Genomic DNA, 18,598 nt, shown 5'->3' with positions numbered 1-18,598 from the left:
AAATCCCCACACCACCAGGATATACAGCAATGACATCAGAATGTCGTTCGGACTGGAGAAGTGTAGTCAGATGATAACAAAGAGAGGGCAGAATGTCAGAACTGAGGGGATTGAACTACCAGAAAGCAACATTGCAGACATAGAGGACAGCTACAAGTACCTGGGGATCCCACAGGCAAATGGAAACCACAAAGAAGCCGCTAGGAAAGCTGCAACCACTAAGTACCTGCAGAGAGTCAGGTAAGTCCTGAGGAGTCAGCTGAACGGTAAGAACAAGATCCGGGCTATCAACACCTACGCCCTGCCCGGGATAATAAACTGGCCAAAGGGGAGATAAAAGCCACTGACATCAAGACCAGGAAGCTCCTGACCATGCATGAAGGGTTTCATCCATACAGCACCCTGAGGCTGTATGCTAAGTAGAAGGAAGGACTGGTGAGTGTCAGCACCACAGTCAAGGATGAGACAACAGACATCCACAAATGCATCAGGAAGATGGCCCCAACTGACAGCGTGCTCAGTAAATACCTCAGGCAGCAGAAACCCAAGAAAGAGAAGGAACCATCATGGAGGGACAGGCCCCTGCACGGTATGTACCACCGGCAGATAGAGGAGGTGGCTGACATCCAGAAATCCTACGAGTGGTTGGACAAAGTTGGACTGAAAGACAGCACAGAGGCACTAATCATGGCAGCACAGGAACAAGCTCTGAGCACAAGATCCATAGAGGCTGGAGTCTGGAGTAAGACCTCAGGTGCAGGCTGTGTAAAGATGCCCCTGAGACAATCCTGCACATAACAGCAGGGTGTAAGATGCTAGCTGGCAGGGCATGCATGGAACACCATAACCAAGTGGCCGGCATAGTGCACAGGAACATCTGTGCCGAGTATGGCCTGGAAGTCCCAAGGTCAAAATGGGAGATGCCCCCAAGGGTGGTGGAGAATGACCAAGCTAAGATGCTGTGGGACTTCCAGATACAGACGGACAAAATGGTGGTGGCCAACCAACCAGACATATTGGTGGTAGACAAGCAGAAGAAGACGGCCGTAGTGATCGATGTAGCGGTTCCGAATGACAGCAACATCAGGAAGAAGGAACACGAGAAATACCAACGGCTCAGAGAAGAGCTCAAGAATTTGTATTTCAGCTGTTTCACATTCAGCTGAAATACACAGCAGTCTTCTGAGTCTTTAATAAATGTGAAGTTTTATCAGTAATGGTAAATGTATTAAAAGAAAGGACTCAGGATTTATAGAGCTAGCTTATATATATTTGGCTTAATTTTATCTGGAAGAGTGAATTGTTTTGAATAAGGAAGACTCGCAGCAGTTGCTTTTAAAAAAGTGACTTTTAAATTGATCCAAATGTATGAGAGACACAAGTCTTTAAGTTATTTCAGCCTCATCATCCCATCATCTCCAAGATCCAGCTGTGACAAATATTTTCCATCAGTGTGATCGACAACAACGCAACACAACAAATGACTGATTAGTAATAGTGTGTTGTTGTCTAAAGCTTTATATAGTTTTATATAAATTACTTAACTCTATTTCTGGAACAGAAAATCTATGTTTCCTTCATCTCTGGCTTAACAAAATCTGAACTGTTAGCTAAACCTGCTTCCTGAAATAGGTCCCAGAAATTCAAAGTGCATGAAATGAAGTGACAAATTAAATTCATAATAGCCAACACACCAGCAGAGAACACAGATGAACAACAATAGATATTGAGATAAAGACCGAGGGGGAAACAGTGCTATTTATACACCGATGGGTAAATCAGGAAATTGGATGCAAGAAGGTAATGAGACACAGGTGAAGATATTCAACCATCATCATTTCCAAAAATGTCCTTTTCTCTACCTCCAGAATTTAGGGCTACAGTGATTGCATATGATGACCTGAGCTCAGAAGGTTAAAGCATCCATGGCTGTGCTCAGATGGTAGGAAATGTTCATGAGAGCTTCTCTTGACTTCATAAAAATAAACTTTTTGGCAATAAGAGTGAGCTGGTGAATGCAGGAAGCTAAAAGAGTTTGATCCGCAGGGTGCTGGGGTCAGCCTTAAGGACAGGGTATTAAGTTCAGATATCCTTATTGCCTTCTTCCACACCCTGAAATTGCCTGTTCAGTGACCCAAACCAGAAGGGCCCAGAGTTGTGCTCTTTGATGGCTGTGAAAACACAACGGACCCAATCAGAGGTTTGTAAGAATGAGCAATTTTTGTGCCACAGAGAGAAAAATAGGAAAGGAAAAATGTTCCATGGAAAGTATGAGATGGGGAAGCCACACAGGTTGCTGTATATCAGTTTATAGAAATAAGACCTCTGAAATCGATTTATTTTTTTATAAAGATGATTAATGTGAAGGTGACTCTGTTCCTAGAAACCACACACTGAGCAGGACTACCTGCCTCAGCTCACCACTACTGTTAAGAAACTGATTAGGTATGAATAATTGAGTGATAACCCCGTTACTTAAGTAGATTTGTGTCTTTTCACCACATTTTCATTCCTGAAGCATCAGACTCTGCTGTCTCACCCACAGGGTCCCCTTTGGCGTCTCTATAGCAGCGCACTGGGTTTGCAATCAAACCCGACATTAAACCACCTGCAGCAATATCAGACACTTTGAGCTCTGACATTCCCACTGGGAGGATTTGGTTTCTGGAACTGTAAATTCCACTTTCAGGGGTTTCCTTTGATTATGCCATCAATTCTACTCAAGACAAAAACACAGGCCTGTGACAGGGTTATACTACGGTCACCAGGTGCAAATATTTCAACTGAAATTATAATAGTTTAAAGAAATAAACAATATGTGGAGTCCCCAGTGTTACAGTGGCACCACTCGGCACTTTATTATAACATTAAACAACAACAATGTATTAAGAATCAATAAAAGTGTAAAATGTAGACTAAATCCAACAGGAAGCTCACCTGATATAAGATTATAAGATATAAGATTATCCTGGGACATATAAGGAAATATTTTTGGTTAATTCACCAGAGAGACCCTGCATTAGAAGGTCTCGTGTTTTATCATTCACATCCCGATTGTGCAATCATGCATTCAGACATCAATAACAGTGCAGCAGATAACTGAAAAAAAATCTTTCAAAAAGTGGATACAAGTGCCAAAATTTGCAACAGAATGAGTTAAAAAATAAATCTTATGCACCACCTCTGGTAGTTGTATCCACTTCTGAGAGACTTACTTGTAATGTTAACTCATCTGCTGCACAGTTCAGCTAAGGAAGAGTTATCGGTTAACATTTTAGACAGCTAAACAAATATCAGAAAGCACACAATATGTTCCTCTGCAGTTTGGATTAGAGTCATACTGAAAGCTAAAGGCACAGCTGTTGTATTTCTCATAATAAAAAAATAACATAGTGATAAAAATGTGTTACAGATTCACTCTTAGAAGTGAGAAAGCAGTAAGAAGGAGAGGCCTGAATGAAATGAATGAAATAATTTTTAAAGGTAAGCAGTGCTCATTTAAAGCTGACGTGTGTTGTCTAAATTCTTGGTAGATCTGTTAAAGCTCCACAAAAGAGCAGCACAGTGGTAAAAATTATCTAGTTATTTCATGTTTGTTTAGTTTTTATAAAGTTTTATCCAAATTTTATCTTAATACTGAACAATGCATGCAAGCTAAACTGCAGTTTTGTGGTAGAGTTTGCAGTGATGGACGATGTTAGAGTGCTGCAGGGCAGCCTGTGGTCTCCATGCAGCTGACTAATAAAATCCTAGCAGAGCAGAAACTCCTTGAACATGCTGTAGCACACAGCAAGCCAGAGTATTTGTCAGATAAATTCATTAAAAATACTCCAGAAGGCACCAACGGCACAAACACCATCCAGAGGTCCAGTTCAGGGACTCCAATTAGTTGAGGTGAAGCCTAGCAGACAGCTACAGCCGTGTCAGTCACAGAGGCTACACACCAGACTTTGTGCACTGACAAAATCCAAATGGGTGAATATAAAAAAACATCCCCCATACAGCTGTTATGAAGACCAACACCAGTTTTTGTATCAGGCTCTAAACTTGTTTATTTTGCTGTAAAGTTGGACTTTTCAACATGGAAGTCTGGGGACTGATTCACTGCCTCAAGTGGGCGTCAGAGGATCTGCAGATTTTTGGTTTTCAGCTCTTGAGGTTGTTCTTTGATCTCACCTACAACCAGTGTTGGGCAAGTTACTTTAAATTAGTAACTTAGTTACATTACTAGTTACTTCTATCAAAAGTAACTCAGTTACTTCAAGTTACTCGTTACTTTCAGAGTAACTAGTTACTAGGGAAAGTAACTGTTATATTTCCACTGTAGTGTCAATACACTATTAGAGCTTATGCCGAGTCAGACTGCACATACAACAGTTTGTTTACAAGTTGACTTCTTCTTTATTGGGATCACACAGAAGTAACACACACACATAACTGGGCGTGGTGCCCCCTACTGGCGATGGCTTGCATAGCACACAATAATTCTTGGTTCATACATAACATCTCCTCCCCACTAAGCTATGCGACCGTGGCACCACCCGCAGAAACATTTCCCATAACCAAAGTAGCACCTTTTTTTTTTTTATATTACAACATTCATGAAAACTGGAACTAATGTTGCTTTCTGTATGCATTTCTTTTTAGTTGAGAATAATGTCTCTGAACGCCAACACTCTCACTGAACTACTTAATACGCTCACCCATCACAATAACGAGCGGGTGGCTTGGTGACTCTCACTGGGTAACGTCTTACAGGCTCTGTAACCTGTGTACAGTCAGTCGGTGATGATTTAAGAGACTGGGGTGTATCTGGAGGTACGGTGGTCCCCATAACTTGTTCAACAGTCTCTTCCTGCAGAGTTGTACAAGGGTAAAGCATGGTGTCACTACCACTCTGGGCTGGTGACATCTGAGAGCTTGTCGGAGGATCCACTGTGACCTGCTGAGATACTGACTCAGGTCGTGTCAGCATCTGATCCACATGACGTTTCCACACCCCTTGGGCTCCCACATTCACCTTGTATGACACTGGCCCAGTCTTCTCCAGTATGACACCATGCGTCCACTTGTCCTCTCCCTTCCTATAATCGCACACCAGGACAGGCTCGCCAACAGTGAACCGTCTGTCCCTGGAGTGTTGCTGTCGGCATTGTTGTTGCGCATCCTGTGACCGACGCACAGCTCCGGCCACACTGGGCTTCAAAAAATCCAGTCGAGAGCGCAGCTTGCGTCCAATGAACAATATAGCTGGTGTTTCTCTAGTTGTTGCATGCGGAGTGTTGCGATATGTCAAGAGGAACGTGTCAAGGTGTTGTTGCACAGGTGCTGTACCCCTGGAGGCTTTCAGTGCATGCTTGAATGTCTGCATAAAACGCTCAGCCAAACCATTAGTGGCAGGATGGTACGGCGCGGAGCGGATGTGTTTGATTCCATTAGCTTTCAGGAACACCCTGAATTCCTCAGAACAGAACTGCGGTCCGTTATCACTCACCAGGACGTGGGGAATGCCATGGCGACTAAAGAGACCCCGTAGCACTTGTATGGTTTTACCAGCTGTGGTGCTATCCATAATATGCACTTCAGGCCACTTGGAATGTGCATCTACCACCACCAGGTACATGTGACTTTCAAATGGACCCGCAAAATCCACATGGATCCGTTCCCATGGACAGGAAGGCCACAGCCAAGGGTGTAAAGGCGCTAACCCAGGCTCTTTTTGCACACGCTGACAAGAGTGGCAGGCTTTAGCTTGAAGCTCAATTTGAGAATCAATGCCAGGCCACCAAACATAGCTGCGAGCTAAGCTCTTCATCCTCACCATCCCTGGGTGTGCAGTGTGGAGCTCTTTCAGTACATGAGAGCGCAGCTTAGGTGGCACAACCACCCTCAAGCCCCACATGAGGCATCCCTGCTGTATTGTGAGTTCATGTCTGCGCATCAGATAGGGTGACAGCTCTTGATCTGTGTCCTTTGTTGCTGGAAAACGTCCAGTTATTACCATTTCCAGCACACGAGACAAAGTGACATCAGACAAAGTGTCACGTCTGATCTCGGCGACACTGACTGGTAATGTGTCCAGCTGAGATGCGTAGAATACCTCAACTGCTCCCTGTTTCTCTTTCTGTGCAAGGGGCAGAGGTAAACGTGACAGACCGTCAGCATTGGCGTGATGTGCCCCCTTCCGATACTGTAAGGTGAAATTATGTGCTGACAGAATGAGCGCCCAACGCTGCATTCGCGCAGCTGCCATTGATGGTGTACCTTTTACTGGACTCAGAATTGAGGTCAGTGGGCGATGATCAGTGAGCAAGGTGAACTTGTTACCATGGAGATACTGGTGAAACTTGCGCACTCCAAAAACAATTGCCAACGCCTCCCTCTCGATCTGAGCATAGTTTCGTTCAGCTTTGCTGAGGGTTCGTGAAGCATAAGCAATTGGCCGTTCTTGGCATGACATGTGAGAGCACGGCTCCAACGCCATATGGTGAAGCGTCACATGCCAAACAGAGAGGCAGTTCAGGATTGTAGTGGGTGAGTATTTTTGGTGAGGCCAGACGTTCTTTAGCTTTCTGGAAAGCTGACTCGCAGGCTGATGTCCACTGCCATTTCTTCTCTTTACTGAGTAGCTCATTCAGCGGTTTCAGGACTGTAGCTAAATCAGGTATGAAACGTCCATAATAGTTGAGCATTCCCAGAAAAGAACGTAACTGGCTGACATCAGCTGGTGCTGGAGCTTCCATAACGGCACGCACCTTTTCTGGTGATTTGTGTAACCCTGCCGCATCAATTATGTGGCCCAGGTATTCCACCGATTCTTGGAAAAACAGGCACTTCTCCTGTTTGAGACGCAGGCCATAGTCCTCCAGCCTGCCCAAAACTGCCTTAAGGGTTCTCAGGTGTGTCTGTTTATCTGGACCACTGACGAGGATGTCATCCAGATAACAATGGGTGTATGGTAGGCCGAGAAGCACTTGATCCATAGCCTTCTGAAACAATGCAGGTGAAGACGCCACTCCAAAAGGCAAGCGATTGAAACGGAACAGCCCTTTTTGTGTCGAAATAGTCAGCAGCTTCTTAGACTCCTCTTCTACCTCCATCTGTAAGTAGGCATTTGCTAAGTCTAGCTTACTGAAATGCTGACCTCCTGCTAGAGAAGCAAACAGGTCCTCAATGCGTGGAAGTGGGTACTTATCCACACAGAGCTGCGAATTAAGAGTGACCTTGAAATCACCACAGAGTCTCACTGAGCCATCCTTCTTGTTGACAGGGACCACGGGCGTAGCCCAATCACTATGCTCCACTGGTGTGATCACCCCAAGCTCAGTCAGGCGTTTCAGTTCTGCCTCCACCCGAGGGCGGAGAGCATAAGGCACGTTACGTGGTGGACAGAATTTGGGGACACTATCAGGCCTAAGAGTCAATCTGGCTTTAATTCCTTTCATTGTGCCCAGCTCCTTAGAGAAAACGGCAGAGTGTTTCTTTAGCACTGCCTCCAGATTGTCATTTCCGCTTTGCTCTCTGGCATGGACCATCTTTAAGTCTTTCCAGTTCAGCTTAATCACTCTCAGCCACTCCCTACCAAACAGTGGTGGAGCATCCACCTTTACCACGTACAAGGGTAGAGTTGCACGCTGCTTATTCAGTTCAACTTGCACCTTGATGACCCCTTCTGCTGCCAGCGGCTCCCCAGTGTACGTTTTCAGCATGATGTCAGTGGGTTGCAGCGGCAACTGACTCAGCATACTTTTATATTGTTCCCATGGGATCAAAGACACAGCAGCCCCTGTATCCAGCTCCATCTCCATTTTCTTCCCGTTAACTACAGGCATTAGGGAGATACGTGAATATTTCTCTTTTTGTGACAAAGAATATAGCTCCAACTCACTATCAGTGTCGGGTCTGGTTCCTTCACTTTCACTCTCCTCTGCAGCAACATGATGAATTCTCCTCTTTTTGTCCTTTGCTCTGTTTTTAACTGCATTGCCTTTCAGCTCAGGTTTCCCCTCTTTCCTGTTCCAATCTTGGCTGCTTCTGGCTCTACCTTTGCACATGCGTTTCGTGTGGCCCTTCCTTCCACACTGGTGACAGTCACTGTCTTTGTACCAGCAGTCATCATCAGTATGATTCATTTTCCCGCAGCGGCGGCATTTTTCACCTCTTTGTGACAGCACTGCATTCACTTTAAGGGAACCACTCAACTGCTGCACTTCACGTGTTGCTGTCTCTGCCGACACAGCATAATCAACTGCTTTGCAAAACGTGAGATCCTTTTCAGTCAAAAGACGCTTCTGCACAGTTTCACACTTTAATCCACACACAAATCTGTCTCGTAGAGCATCTTCCAGATACGCACCAAACTCGCAATGTTCTGACAGTCTTTTCAGCACCGCCACATACTGTGCGACCGTTTCTTCTTCCCCCTGATTCCTCTTGTGGAACCGGAACCTTTCAGCTATTACCAGCGGTTTGGGAGCAAAATGAGCTTGCAAAACACCCACAATATTGTCATACTGCATTGTCCCAGGCTTGCTTGGCGCCACTAGATTACGCAGCAGACTGTACGTCTTGGGACCCATCACACTCAGCAGCACCGGGACCCGTTTCTCAGGCTGAATGTCATTAGCAAGGGTGTAATGCTCAAAACGTTCAATATACGTCGCCCATTGCTCACCAGCATCATCAAAAGGGTCCATCTGTCCAATCATTCCAGCCATGATGTATCCGCTGTCCACAGCCAACACTGTCGTTTTTGACTCGTCGGCGAAAAGCAGCTAGCAGCTAGCTCCGATGCTAATTCACCACGCGATCGTCCGTTTTCCATCCGAACTCGGCCACGCAGTCAGTTCATGCTCAGGGCCCTATTTCAGGAAGCCGGTTTAGAAAACTCAGAGTGAAAAACGATACTCAGGGTTGAGTAACCCCGAACTGTCCAACTCGGAATATTCGGTTTCAGAAAGGCTGATAACAATTAGTTCAGTCAATGCAGAGTTGCTTTAACCCCAAGTTAAACGCGCGCACGAGGATACATAAAGCCCTGATTAGTGGAGCACAGATTAAGCGAGTCACCATGGAGACGGAGGGAAAGAAGGCGCGGTCAATGTATTTTACAGCGCTTGAGGCCGAAATTCTGATGGCAGCATATGCCGATAACATACAAATTTTGCGGAAAAAAAGTAACACAGCCTCAGCTGCAAAAGAAAGGGTGCATGCATGGCAAAACATAGCCGACAGAGTCAATGCGTGAGTGTTAATTTAAACATTGATCTAGGGATTTCCACCCATTTAACACGTTATTTTATTATATTTTATTTTATTTTATATGTTATACATTTTATTTTGTGATGTGACGTGAGCGCAGGTGCAACCCAACAGGCCCCAAACGTTCCTGGCAGCAAGTAAAAATGAAATATAAAAATATAGTCCAAACAGGTAAGGTGTAATTGTATCATGAGCCATAGTGCTTGGTCTGTTTGTCCCATGTAAATCAATTGCAGTTAGAGGCTACATTAATTTCCCCTCTGTAAGCACTTATTGAAATTATCTGAGCACATTACAAGTACATATTTGCTTACTCTGTATGCTCAAATGTGACCCGTTATAGCCAACAGAAAAAAAGCGGAGGCCCGAAAAACAGGTGGGGGTCCTCCACCACCACCACTCACAGAGCCTGGCCACTTGGCTTCCACATTTGTGATAATGTTGGCAGCATCACATATGATCTTCACAGTGCAGAGAACACAAATTAGCATCCATTACTAATAATGAACTAATTTGTTAGTTTGAAATGCTACAGGGAACTATGTACCTGTACATTAATGCTGTGGAAAGACTTCCTGTTCACATAGTCTCCTTCATTTACTGAAGGAGCAATAATTGGAATGTGAGTGCCATCTATACAGCCAATCACGCCTGGGAACCGTGAAAATAAATGTAAAATTTAAGTAGTAGTCCAAGTATCACCACATCATGAATTAAGTTTCGTTCATCCTGATACCTGCAATTTTGTGGCATCCCTCTTTGATAAATCTTGTGGGTCTATGACCGGGGAACACCACAGACGAGTACAGGAGACGTTTCAGTGCAACTGTAACATTCCTGACTGCCCGACAGACGGTAGCCTTGGAAACGTGCTCAGCGTCACCAATATTATACAGAAAGCTCCCGTTTGCAAAAAACCGAAGTGCGATACAAATAATATGTACAGAACTGAGAGAATGTCCGCGATGTGTCACATGAGCAATATTAGGCCTGAGGATGTTATTCAAATAAATTATAGATTGTGCTGAAAAACGGTAACGTTCACACAGGAAATCATCAGGAAATGATAAAATGTCCAAACGCGCTCTAATCACTCTCTCCCGGCGGAGAGCTCTGCGGAGAATTTGGGCTTCAACATCTACTGGCTCTTCAAGGAAGGGACACGCCATGTCTGACACTTCCTACAGTCAGGTTTCCGACAAAGAGGCGGAGAACGTCAGGGGTAGTTGAAGTAAACCTGCTAGGGGGCAGGTTAGCTTCACGGAGTGTGTCGTCATAGTAACTCACTCAGAATTAATCTAAACTCGCTTTGTGAAACCGAAAACCCAGAGTTTTCGTTAACTCAGGGTATACTTACTCAGAGTTTGCACTAAACCGGCTTCCTGAAATAGGGCCCAGTAGACAGCCAAGTCTTCCAGACGTCACAACTCGTCGCCAATTTATGTTATATTTCCACTGTAGTGTCAATACACTATTAGAGCTTATGCCGAGTCAGACTGCACATACAACAGTTTGTTTACAAGTTGACTTCTTCTTTATTGGGATCACACAGAAGTAACACACACACATAACTGGGCGTGGTGCCCCCTACTGGCGATGGCTTGCATAGCACACAATAAATCTTGGTTCATACATAACAGTAACTTTGGTTTTACTCAGAATTCTCTTGTTAATGTGTTGCTTCCATAACTGGATACCCAGCAAGATTGCCAGTCTTCTAGCTTGCTTACTTGCCACAAGTGCACTGTGCCACCTACCAATAGAAAGGAAAAAAATAATGTGCATATTTCCCCGAGAGAAATCCCACGCCTGATTCTATCCTGGCCTGCTTTTTACATCCAACACAAAAACTGCAGTCGTGGTGCTTTCGATTGTACTCAGAACTCGGAAATTCTGCCTTCTGAATAGGAAGATGTAGGTAACACCAGACTGCAGATGAGCTGCATACAGGGCTGGACTGGGACAAAAAAATCGTCCCGGGCATTTTGACTAGAGACTGGCCCACCATTATAGGAAAGATCATAAATCCTTTGAATGAAAATAAACACTGTTGTGACAGTGATGTACACTGTTCTGATGCGCCAGAATGTTCTGTTCTGATGTATCAATCTATCAATTGTTTGTTGTAAGACTCAGATAATTATTGTTTTAAAAGCTGGACATTTTAAATGAGAATAAGAAAGTATTTCCTTGTGCCCCCCTTTCCCTTTTAATTCCCTACATGGACCCCTGGCAACACTTTGCTAGACCCGCCCCTGCACAGTTACCAGCTGTCAGCTACTTAGAAAACGATCCTGGTGTTATTTTTCTCTCAGAAACAGTTCATAACTTCTCTTCAACTCATTCATGTTAACTAAAAGGTAAACCTGTTTCTCCATCACAGCTCTGATGATTCAGTAAGGACATCTCCTGGTTTCATCTTCATGTTTCCCTCTCACCACATATTCAAACCGATATCATGACCAGCAGGTTTACAGCTGTGGCTCCAGCAAACATCAGCTGATACTAGAAATTAATATTAAATAAATTCTAACAACAGCTGATCAAGCTTAAACGTGCTGCTGTTGTTTACCGCAACATCCGCTGGTTTCCTGTTTCTGGCGCAAAGTGGGCGATAAATAAACAAGAGAGAAAAGCTGATCAGCTGATCATTGATCAGTTTCATGATTGAAGTAGAAACTGGAGAGGCAGGGTGAGAGGATGAGAGAAGAAGAGGCAGCTGTGCAGCGTAAACACAGAATAACTCCAGCTTTGTGTCTTTTTCATTGTAGCTGAAGCCCGGGACAAACTGCATTCCTCTTCACCTCAATACGAAGCGCGTAATATTTTCTCTGAATACCAGACGATTCTGTTTTGTATGGGACGGTTGGCAACTCTAATAATTAACCTTATGAACAAAATAAAGTTCAACATCAGTAACATAGCACCCACCCAGCTGTATAGAAACTCCGTCATGCTAGCTAGTGTAACCCAGTGTTAATTTGGTTATCTGATATTGTGTGATATTTAGTATATATCTATATATCTATATTGGGTGTTCAGTTATAAAATGTTTTTCAATGATTTTGAGGTTTTTTTTATTGCTATTGGTTTGCGGCTGTTTTACGACAGTCGACTGTGGTAGTACATCCTAGCGGGAGGGGCTATGAGCTCACGTGGCTTGTAGCTGTGCCAGAGAACAAACTTGGGTGTAGTGATGTGTCGGTCGCGAACGAAATGGCTCTTACGGTGTGTTCACACCGAACACGATGGACGCGAATAAAACGCCCCAAACGCCCCTAATTTGACGCGTGTACATTCGCGTCTCAACGCGTGTCCAAGAAAAATCCATCGCGCGTCAAAGTGAACCGGAAATGTGGGAGGAATGTGGGAGGGAGTTGTGCCAGACCGGTATCTTTGCAAGATGGCAGCTATCGAGCTAGCGCTTGAAGAGAGAGTCTCCCTTCTCTATGTACTGTGGAGAGCAGAGCAGCAGCGTAAAAGACGTCCTCGCCGTACCTGGGTCCATCAGGTCCTCCAGAGGCATGAGCAGTTTGGTGAGTTTCACCACTTGCTCCAGGAGCTGCGCCTGGATGACGGCCGATTCCAGCGCTATCACCGTCATTCACTCGGCCAGTTTGAGGACCTGCTTTCCCTCGTCGGTCCCAGCATCGCCCGCCTAGACACCAACTACAGGCGCTCAATCCCACCTGCAGAGCGCCTGTCCGTCTGCCTGAGGTTAGTAAAACTATTTAATACGGTAGTCCTTTATTGATATCTGTGCTAATATGCTAATCCATCCAGTTATACACTGCTAACATGGATGTGCTATGCTAACAGTGAATGCTGTCGGTGTTTACTGAAAGCAAACTGTGGTACAGAGACGACTCTTTATAATATTTCTAGTGATACTCAGAAGCTCTCATCAAGTCCCGATTTAATTCGATTTATGCTGTTATCAGTGTTTGCATGATAGCATGGCTGTGGTGTCACATCAATGTATGCGCTCGGTGTTTGCTGATATCAAACTGTAGCATTAGGACCACTGAGTTAACCTTGTAGTGATACTCACTCCTTTTTATTTAGACCTGGTTTAATTCTGGGATAGTTGAATATTTGTATATAATCCCTGCAGCTGTCAGACTCTATAGCAGGGGTCACAGCCTTTATTAAAACAGAGTTAGATAAAACTGAACAGTTTGGTTCATCTCTAGTTACATGGTTCTATCTTGATAAGCTGTCTTATCACAGATTAATTTTTCAAAAATATTAATGATTTAAGCAAGGAAAGGGCTACATGTCAACATACAACTCTTTATTTCTATTAATGTCTTACTTCATTCCTACCTGATTGACATGTTTAGGAATTATGAGTGATTGGCTCACTGTAGTTGTGAAAGTTGCTACCAATCAAATTATGATATGTTAAAGTTAAAACAAAACACAACTGTTTTAGATATTATCTAATATACATTTTGTAATTATCCTTATAATTACAAAATGTTTTATGTAAGATTTAAGTTTTGTGATTTATATCTGACATCACAAAAGTATTTTGGAATTTGAATAATGTATTTTGTAACTGCAGTACACATAATACTGATTCTGAACAATTTTGTCCAGGTTCCTTGTCACCGGGGACTCCTTCAGGACCATCGCGTTCAGTTTCAGAGTCGGTGTGTCCACGGTGAGCCAGATCACCCCCCAGGCAGCGACGTCCATCTGGGACTGTCTAGTGGACGACTTCATGGCTGTGCCTTCACCTGGAGACTGGCGCTCCATCACAGAGGGATTCCAGGAGCGCTGGAACTTTCCTCTGTGCTGTGCAGCTCTGGATGGGAAGCACGTCCAGACAAAGGCACCCCATATATCATATAGGAGACACACACATTGATATACACTAAATATTCATTTCATTTCTTTTTTGTGGTGCCCAAATTGATGCACCTGCTTGATTTTGTTTAAACAATTATTGCACACTTTCTGTAAATCCAGTAAACTTCTTTTCACTTCTCAAATATCACTGTGTGTGTCTCCTGTATGATATTTAACTGACATTTTTTATTGTAACAACCAACGATTTATACAGGAAAATAATGTCTATTAACAAGGTTGCCCAAACTTCTGCATCCCACTGTATCAGTATATTTTGTCATTAGTATAATATGAAATAAATTCTACATGTGTCAAGTCGTGTGCCAACATTTGCTGTGTAGTAGAACTGAGACATTAGTCATTATAAACATTTATTTGAAATAATATTAAAAGTCTCAAACAGAAAAACATTAAACATGAATATATAAAATATAAGAATTTACAGAGAGACAGGAATAAAAAGGACCAGCTGCTCTCCAGAGCAGGAACAAGGCTGAGGAGGAAATGCTCCATTGGAGACTGGTGTGGCCTCTTCAGGGACTCCAGGATGGCCAGCTCCACCGCCGATGGACCGTCCTGGGACCCGTCCCTCATCTGCCTCGGAGCCGTCCTCCTCTGTGGGCCTGTAAAACAGCACAAAACACAAAGAAATGAGAAGGCTGCTACTAGATTTTAATTTCAACATTGAAAAAAAAAAAAAAACAATAACAGGATATAATCAGATTGGTTGTAGATATTTAGTAAAGGTGATCACAAGGGAATCCCACCGACTAAAAAGGTATCAGTGCTTGCTGTACATATCTGTGGGTGCAGCAGCAGGAGCTCAGGGACTGGGGATGCTCTGCTGCAGAATCAGTTCGTTCTATCAATACAGTATTAAATGTTAACAGGTTGGATATAATAATCGTAGAGTAGACAGTGGTCCCTCATTTATTGCAGCAGGGGTTCTCAGAATAACTAGCCCCTGGTCACAGTTCTCACAATTGATTCTCAAAGTGCAAACCTTTGTAGATTGCAAAACGTAAAAGTATTATTATGCCGCGGTTTGTCTTCATCTGCGCGCCACTTTCGTGCGCCTTTTTCCCTCACGGTGCAGGTGTCTATTTCCGAATGAGGCTCATAGTTATGGGTGTTTTTGTGCTGTTTTTTCTATTGGACGCGATGGTTATCAAAACCAAACGTGGTAAATTTGGCAAGCGCAGGAGATTTGTCAATCAGGCTGCAGAATGCAATGCTGTACTGTGCAATAAAAAATCAGCGAAAAAGCAAAGCAGTGACGGATGAACAGCGGGACCACTGTGTGCTGTTTATTAATAAACAATAAAATATATTCCTAAATGACAACATGCATAAAAGCAGAACGGTATTTGTACGTCAGTGGGAAAATAGCGGTGGCTTGCTAGCTTTTGTGCGGCTTCCCCGGGTCAGTGAAAACTTTCAAAAGAGAAATGAATGAACTTACCAGGTTGCCCGATCTCTTCACATATCTTCCTCCAAGCTCGGTCCTTTTTATTCCTGTCTCGGTACTGAAAGCAGCTGGTGTTGTACAGCTCCGAGTTGTTTGCTACCGCATTGATTAGCCTTCCCCTCCATTGAAGTATGAAAGGCTTTGGCTGGATCTGCCCCTTTGACCTAGGTAACAGCCACGTCACCAGGCTCCTGATTGGTTGTCGCGGCGCGATTTGCTGGAGTTCAGATTTTTCCAACTCGAGCGGTAGACGCGAAACGCGCGTATGCACAAAATGCAACACAAAAACTCACGCGCGTGGTTTTATTCGCGAGTCAAACGCGCCAGACGCGCTACACTGACGCGCGTTTCACGCGTTTTGGCGTTTTCGCAACGCAAATCTGCTTCCGAATTTTCGCGGGACCCGCAATCGCGCGTCATCGCGCCTTTCCATTGACTTTACATGTAAACCTGACGCTCTATTCGCGTCCATCGCGTTCGGTGTGAACACACCGTTACGGTGTGTTCACACCGAACGCGATGGACGCGAATAAAACGCCCCAAACGCCCCTAATTTGACGCGTGTACATTCGCGTCTCAACGCGTGTCCAAGAAAAATCCATCGCGCGTGAACCGGAAATGTGGGAGGAATGTGGGAGGGAGTTGTGCCAGACCTGGTTTTGCAAGATGGCAGCTATCGAGCTAGCGCTTCAAGAGAGAGTCTCCCTTCTCTATGTACTGTGGAGAGCAGAGCAGCAGCGTAAAAGACGTCCTCGCCGTACCTGGGTCCATCAAGTCCTCCAGGCGCGTGAGCAGTTTGGTGAGTTTCACCATTTGCTCCAGGAGCTGCGCCTGGATGACGGCAGATTCCAGCGATATCATCGTCTGTCACCCGGCCAGTTTGAGGACCTGCTTTCCCGCGTCGGTCCCAGAATCGCCCGCCTAGACACCAATTACAGGCGCTCAATCCCACCTGCAGAGCGCCTGTCCGTCTGCCTGAGGTTAGTAAAAGTGGTCAATACGGTAGTCCTTTATTGATACCTGTGCTAATATATGCTAAACCATCCATTTATACACTGCTAACATGGATGTGCTATGCTAACAGTGAATGCTGTCGGCGTTTACTGATGGCATAGCACATCCATGTTAGCAGTACACTGCTAACATGGATGTGCTATAACAGTGAATGCTGTCGGCGTGTATAAACTATCGTTTATACACTGCTAACATGGATGTGCTATGCTAACAGTGAATGCTGTCGGCGTTTACTGATGGCATAGCACATCCATGTTAGCAGTGTATCGTGTATACACTGCTAACATGGATGTGCTATAACAGTGAATGCTGTCGGCGTGTATAAACTATCGTTTATACACTGCTAACATGGATGTGCTATGCTAACAGTGAATGCTGTCGGCGTTTACTGATGGCATAGCACATCCATGTTATCAGTGTATCGTGTATACACTGCTAACATGGATGTGCTATAACAGTGAATGCTGTCGGCGTGTATAAACTATCGTTTATACACTGCTAACATGGATGTGCTATGCTAACAGTGAATGCTGTCGGCGTTTACTGATGGCATAGCACATCCATGTTAGCAGTGTATCGTGTATACACTGCTAACATGGATGTGCTATAACAGTGAATGCTGTCGGCGTGTATAAACTATCGTTTATACACTGCTAACATGGATGTGCTATGCTAACAGTGAATGCTGTCGGCGTTTACTGATGGCATAGCACATCCATGTTATCAGTGTATCGTGTATACACTGCTAACATGGATGTGCTATAACAGTGAATGCTGTCGGCGTGTATAAACTATCGTTTATACACTGCTAACATGGATGTGCTATGCTAACAGTGAATGCTGTCGGCGTTTACTGATGGCATAGCACATCCATGTTAGCAGTGTATCGTGTATACACTGCTAACATGGATGTGCTATAACAGTGAATGCTGTCGGCGTGTATAAACTATCGTTTATACACTGCTAACATGGATGTGCTATGCTAACAGTGAATGCTGTCGGCGTTTACTGATGGCATAGCACATCCATGTTATCAGTGTATCGTTTATACACTGCTAACATGGATGTGCTATGCTAACAGTGAATGCTGTCGGTGTTTACTGATGGCATAGCACATCCATGTTAGCAGTGTATCGTTTATACACTGCTAACATGGATGTGCTATGCTAACAGTGAATGCTCTCGGTGTTTACCGATAGCAAACTGGTACTGTTTATAATATTTCTAGTGATACTCAGATGGTCTCATCAAGTCCCGATTTAATTCGATTTATGCTGTTATCAGTGGTTGAATGATAGCATGGCTGTGGTGTCATAGGTATGCTCTCGGTGTTTGCTGATATCAAACTGGTATTAGGACCACTGTGGGTTAATCTTTGTAGTGATACACACTCCTTTTGTTTATTTATACCTGGTTTAATTTCTGGGATAGTTGAATATTTGTATATAATCACTGCAGACTGTTTTAGATTATATCAAATATATATCATGTAATTATCCTTATAATTACAAAATGTTTTATGTAAGATTTATGTTTTGGAATTTGTAATTTTGGAATTTCAATAATGTATTTTGTAACTGCAGTACACATAATACACATTTTAAACAATTTTGTCCAGGTTCCTTGCCACCGGGGACTCCTTCAGGACCATCGCGTTCAGTTTTCGAGTCGGTGTGTCCACGGTGAGCCAGATCATCCCCCAGGTAGCGACGGCCATCTGGGACTGTCTAGTGGACGATTTCATGGCTGTGCCTTCAACTGAAGACTGGCGGTCCATCGCAGAGGGATTCCAGGAGCGCTGGAACTTCCCCCTCTGTTGTGGAGCTCTGGATGGGAAGCACGTCCAGACGAAGGCACCCCCCAACTCAGGATCCATGTTCCACAACTACAAGGGAACTTTCTCCATTGTTCTCCTTGCGGTTGTGGATGCAGAGCATCGCTTCCGTGTCATTGATGTTGGGGGGTACGGGAGGACCAGCGACGGTGGTATTCTGGCCAACT

General features: G+C 44.2%; 1 protein-coding gene and 1 long non-coding RNA gene across 2 annotated transcripts; one reads left to right on the top strand and one right to left on the bottom strand.

Annotated features, from left to right (window-relative positions):
• The first annotated feature begins 12,509 nt into the window (after nt 1–12,509).
• On the top strand, nt 12,510–14,430 carry LOC146705407 (uncharacterized). Its single transcript, XM_085463064.1, has 2 exons — nt 12,510–12,978; nt 13,864–14,430. The coding sequence occupies exons 1-2, from the start codon at nt 12,626–12,628 to the stop codon at nt 14,132–14,134; spliced, it is 624 nt and encodes a 207-aa protein (XP_085319190.1). The 5' UTR covers nt 12,510–12,625; the 3' UTR covers nt 14,135–14,430.
• Nucleotides 14,431–14,469: 39 nt separating this feature from the next.
• Nucleotides 14,470–15,811, bottom strand: LOC146705406 (uncharacterized). The gene is made up of 2 exons (XR_014921362.1): nt 15,578–15,811; nt 14,470–14,977 (listed from the first exon to the last, which is right to left on the bottom strand). It is a non-coding gene; the product is annotated as an uncharacterized LOC146705406 (long non-coding RNA).
• Between the last annotated feature and the right edge of the window lie 2,787 nt (nt 15,812–18,598).

This window comes from Copadichromis virginalis, linkage group LG7, assembly GCF_057382275.1.
Source record: "Copadichromis virginalis isolate Kocher_CV1m ecotype Utaka linkage group LG7, C_Virginalis_male_GT1.1, whole genome shotgun sequence".
NCBI lineage: Eukaryota > Metazoa > Chordata > Actinopteri > Cichliformes > Cichlidae > Copadichromis > Copadichromis virginalis.
Note: the sequence above shows the minus strand (reverse complement) of the source record. Positions and strands in the feature narration are given on the sequence as shown.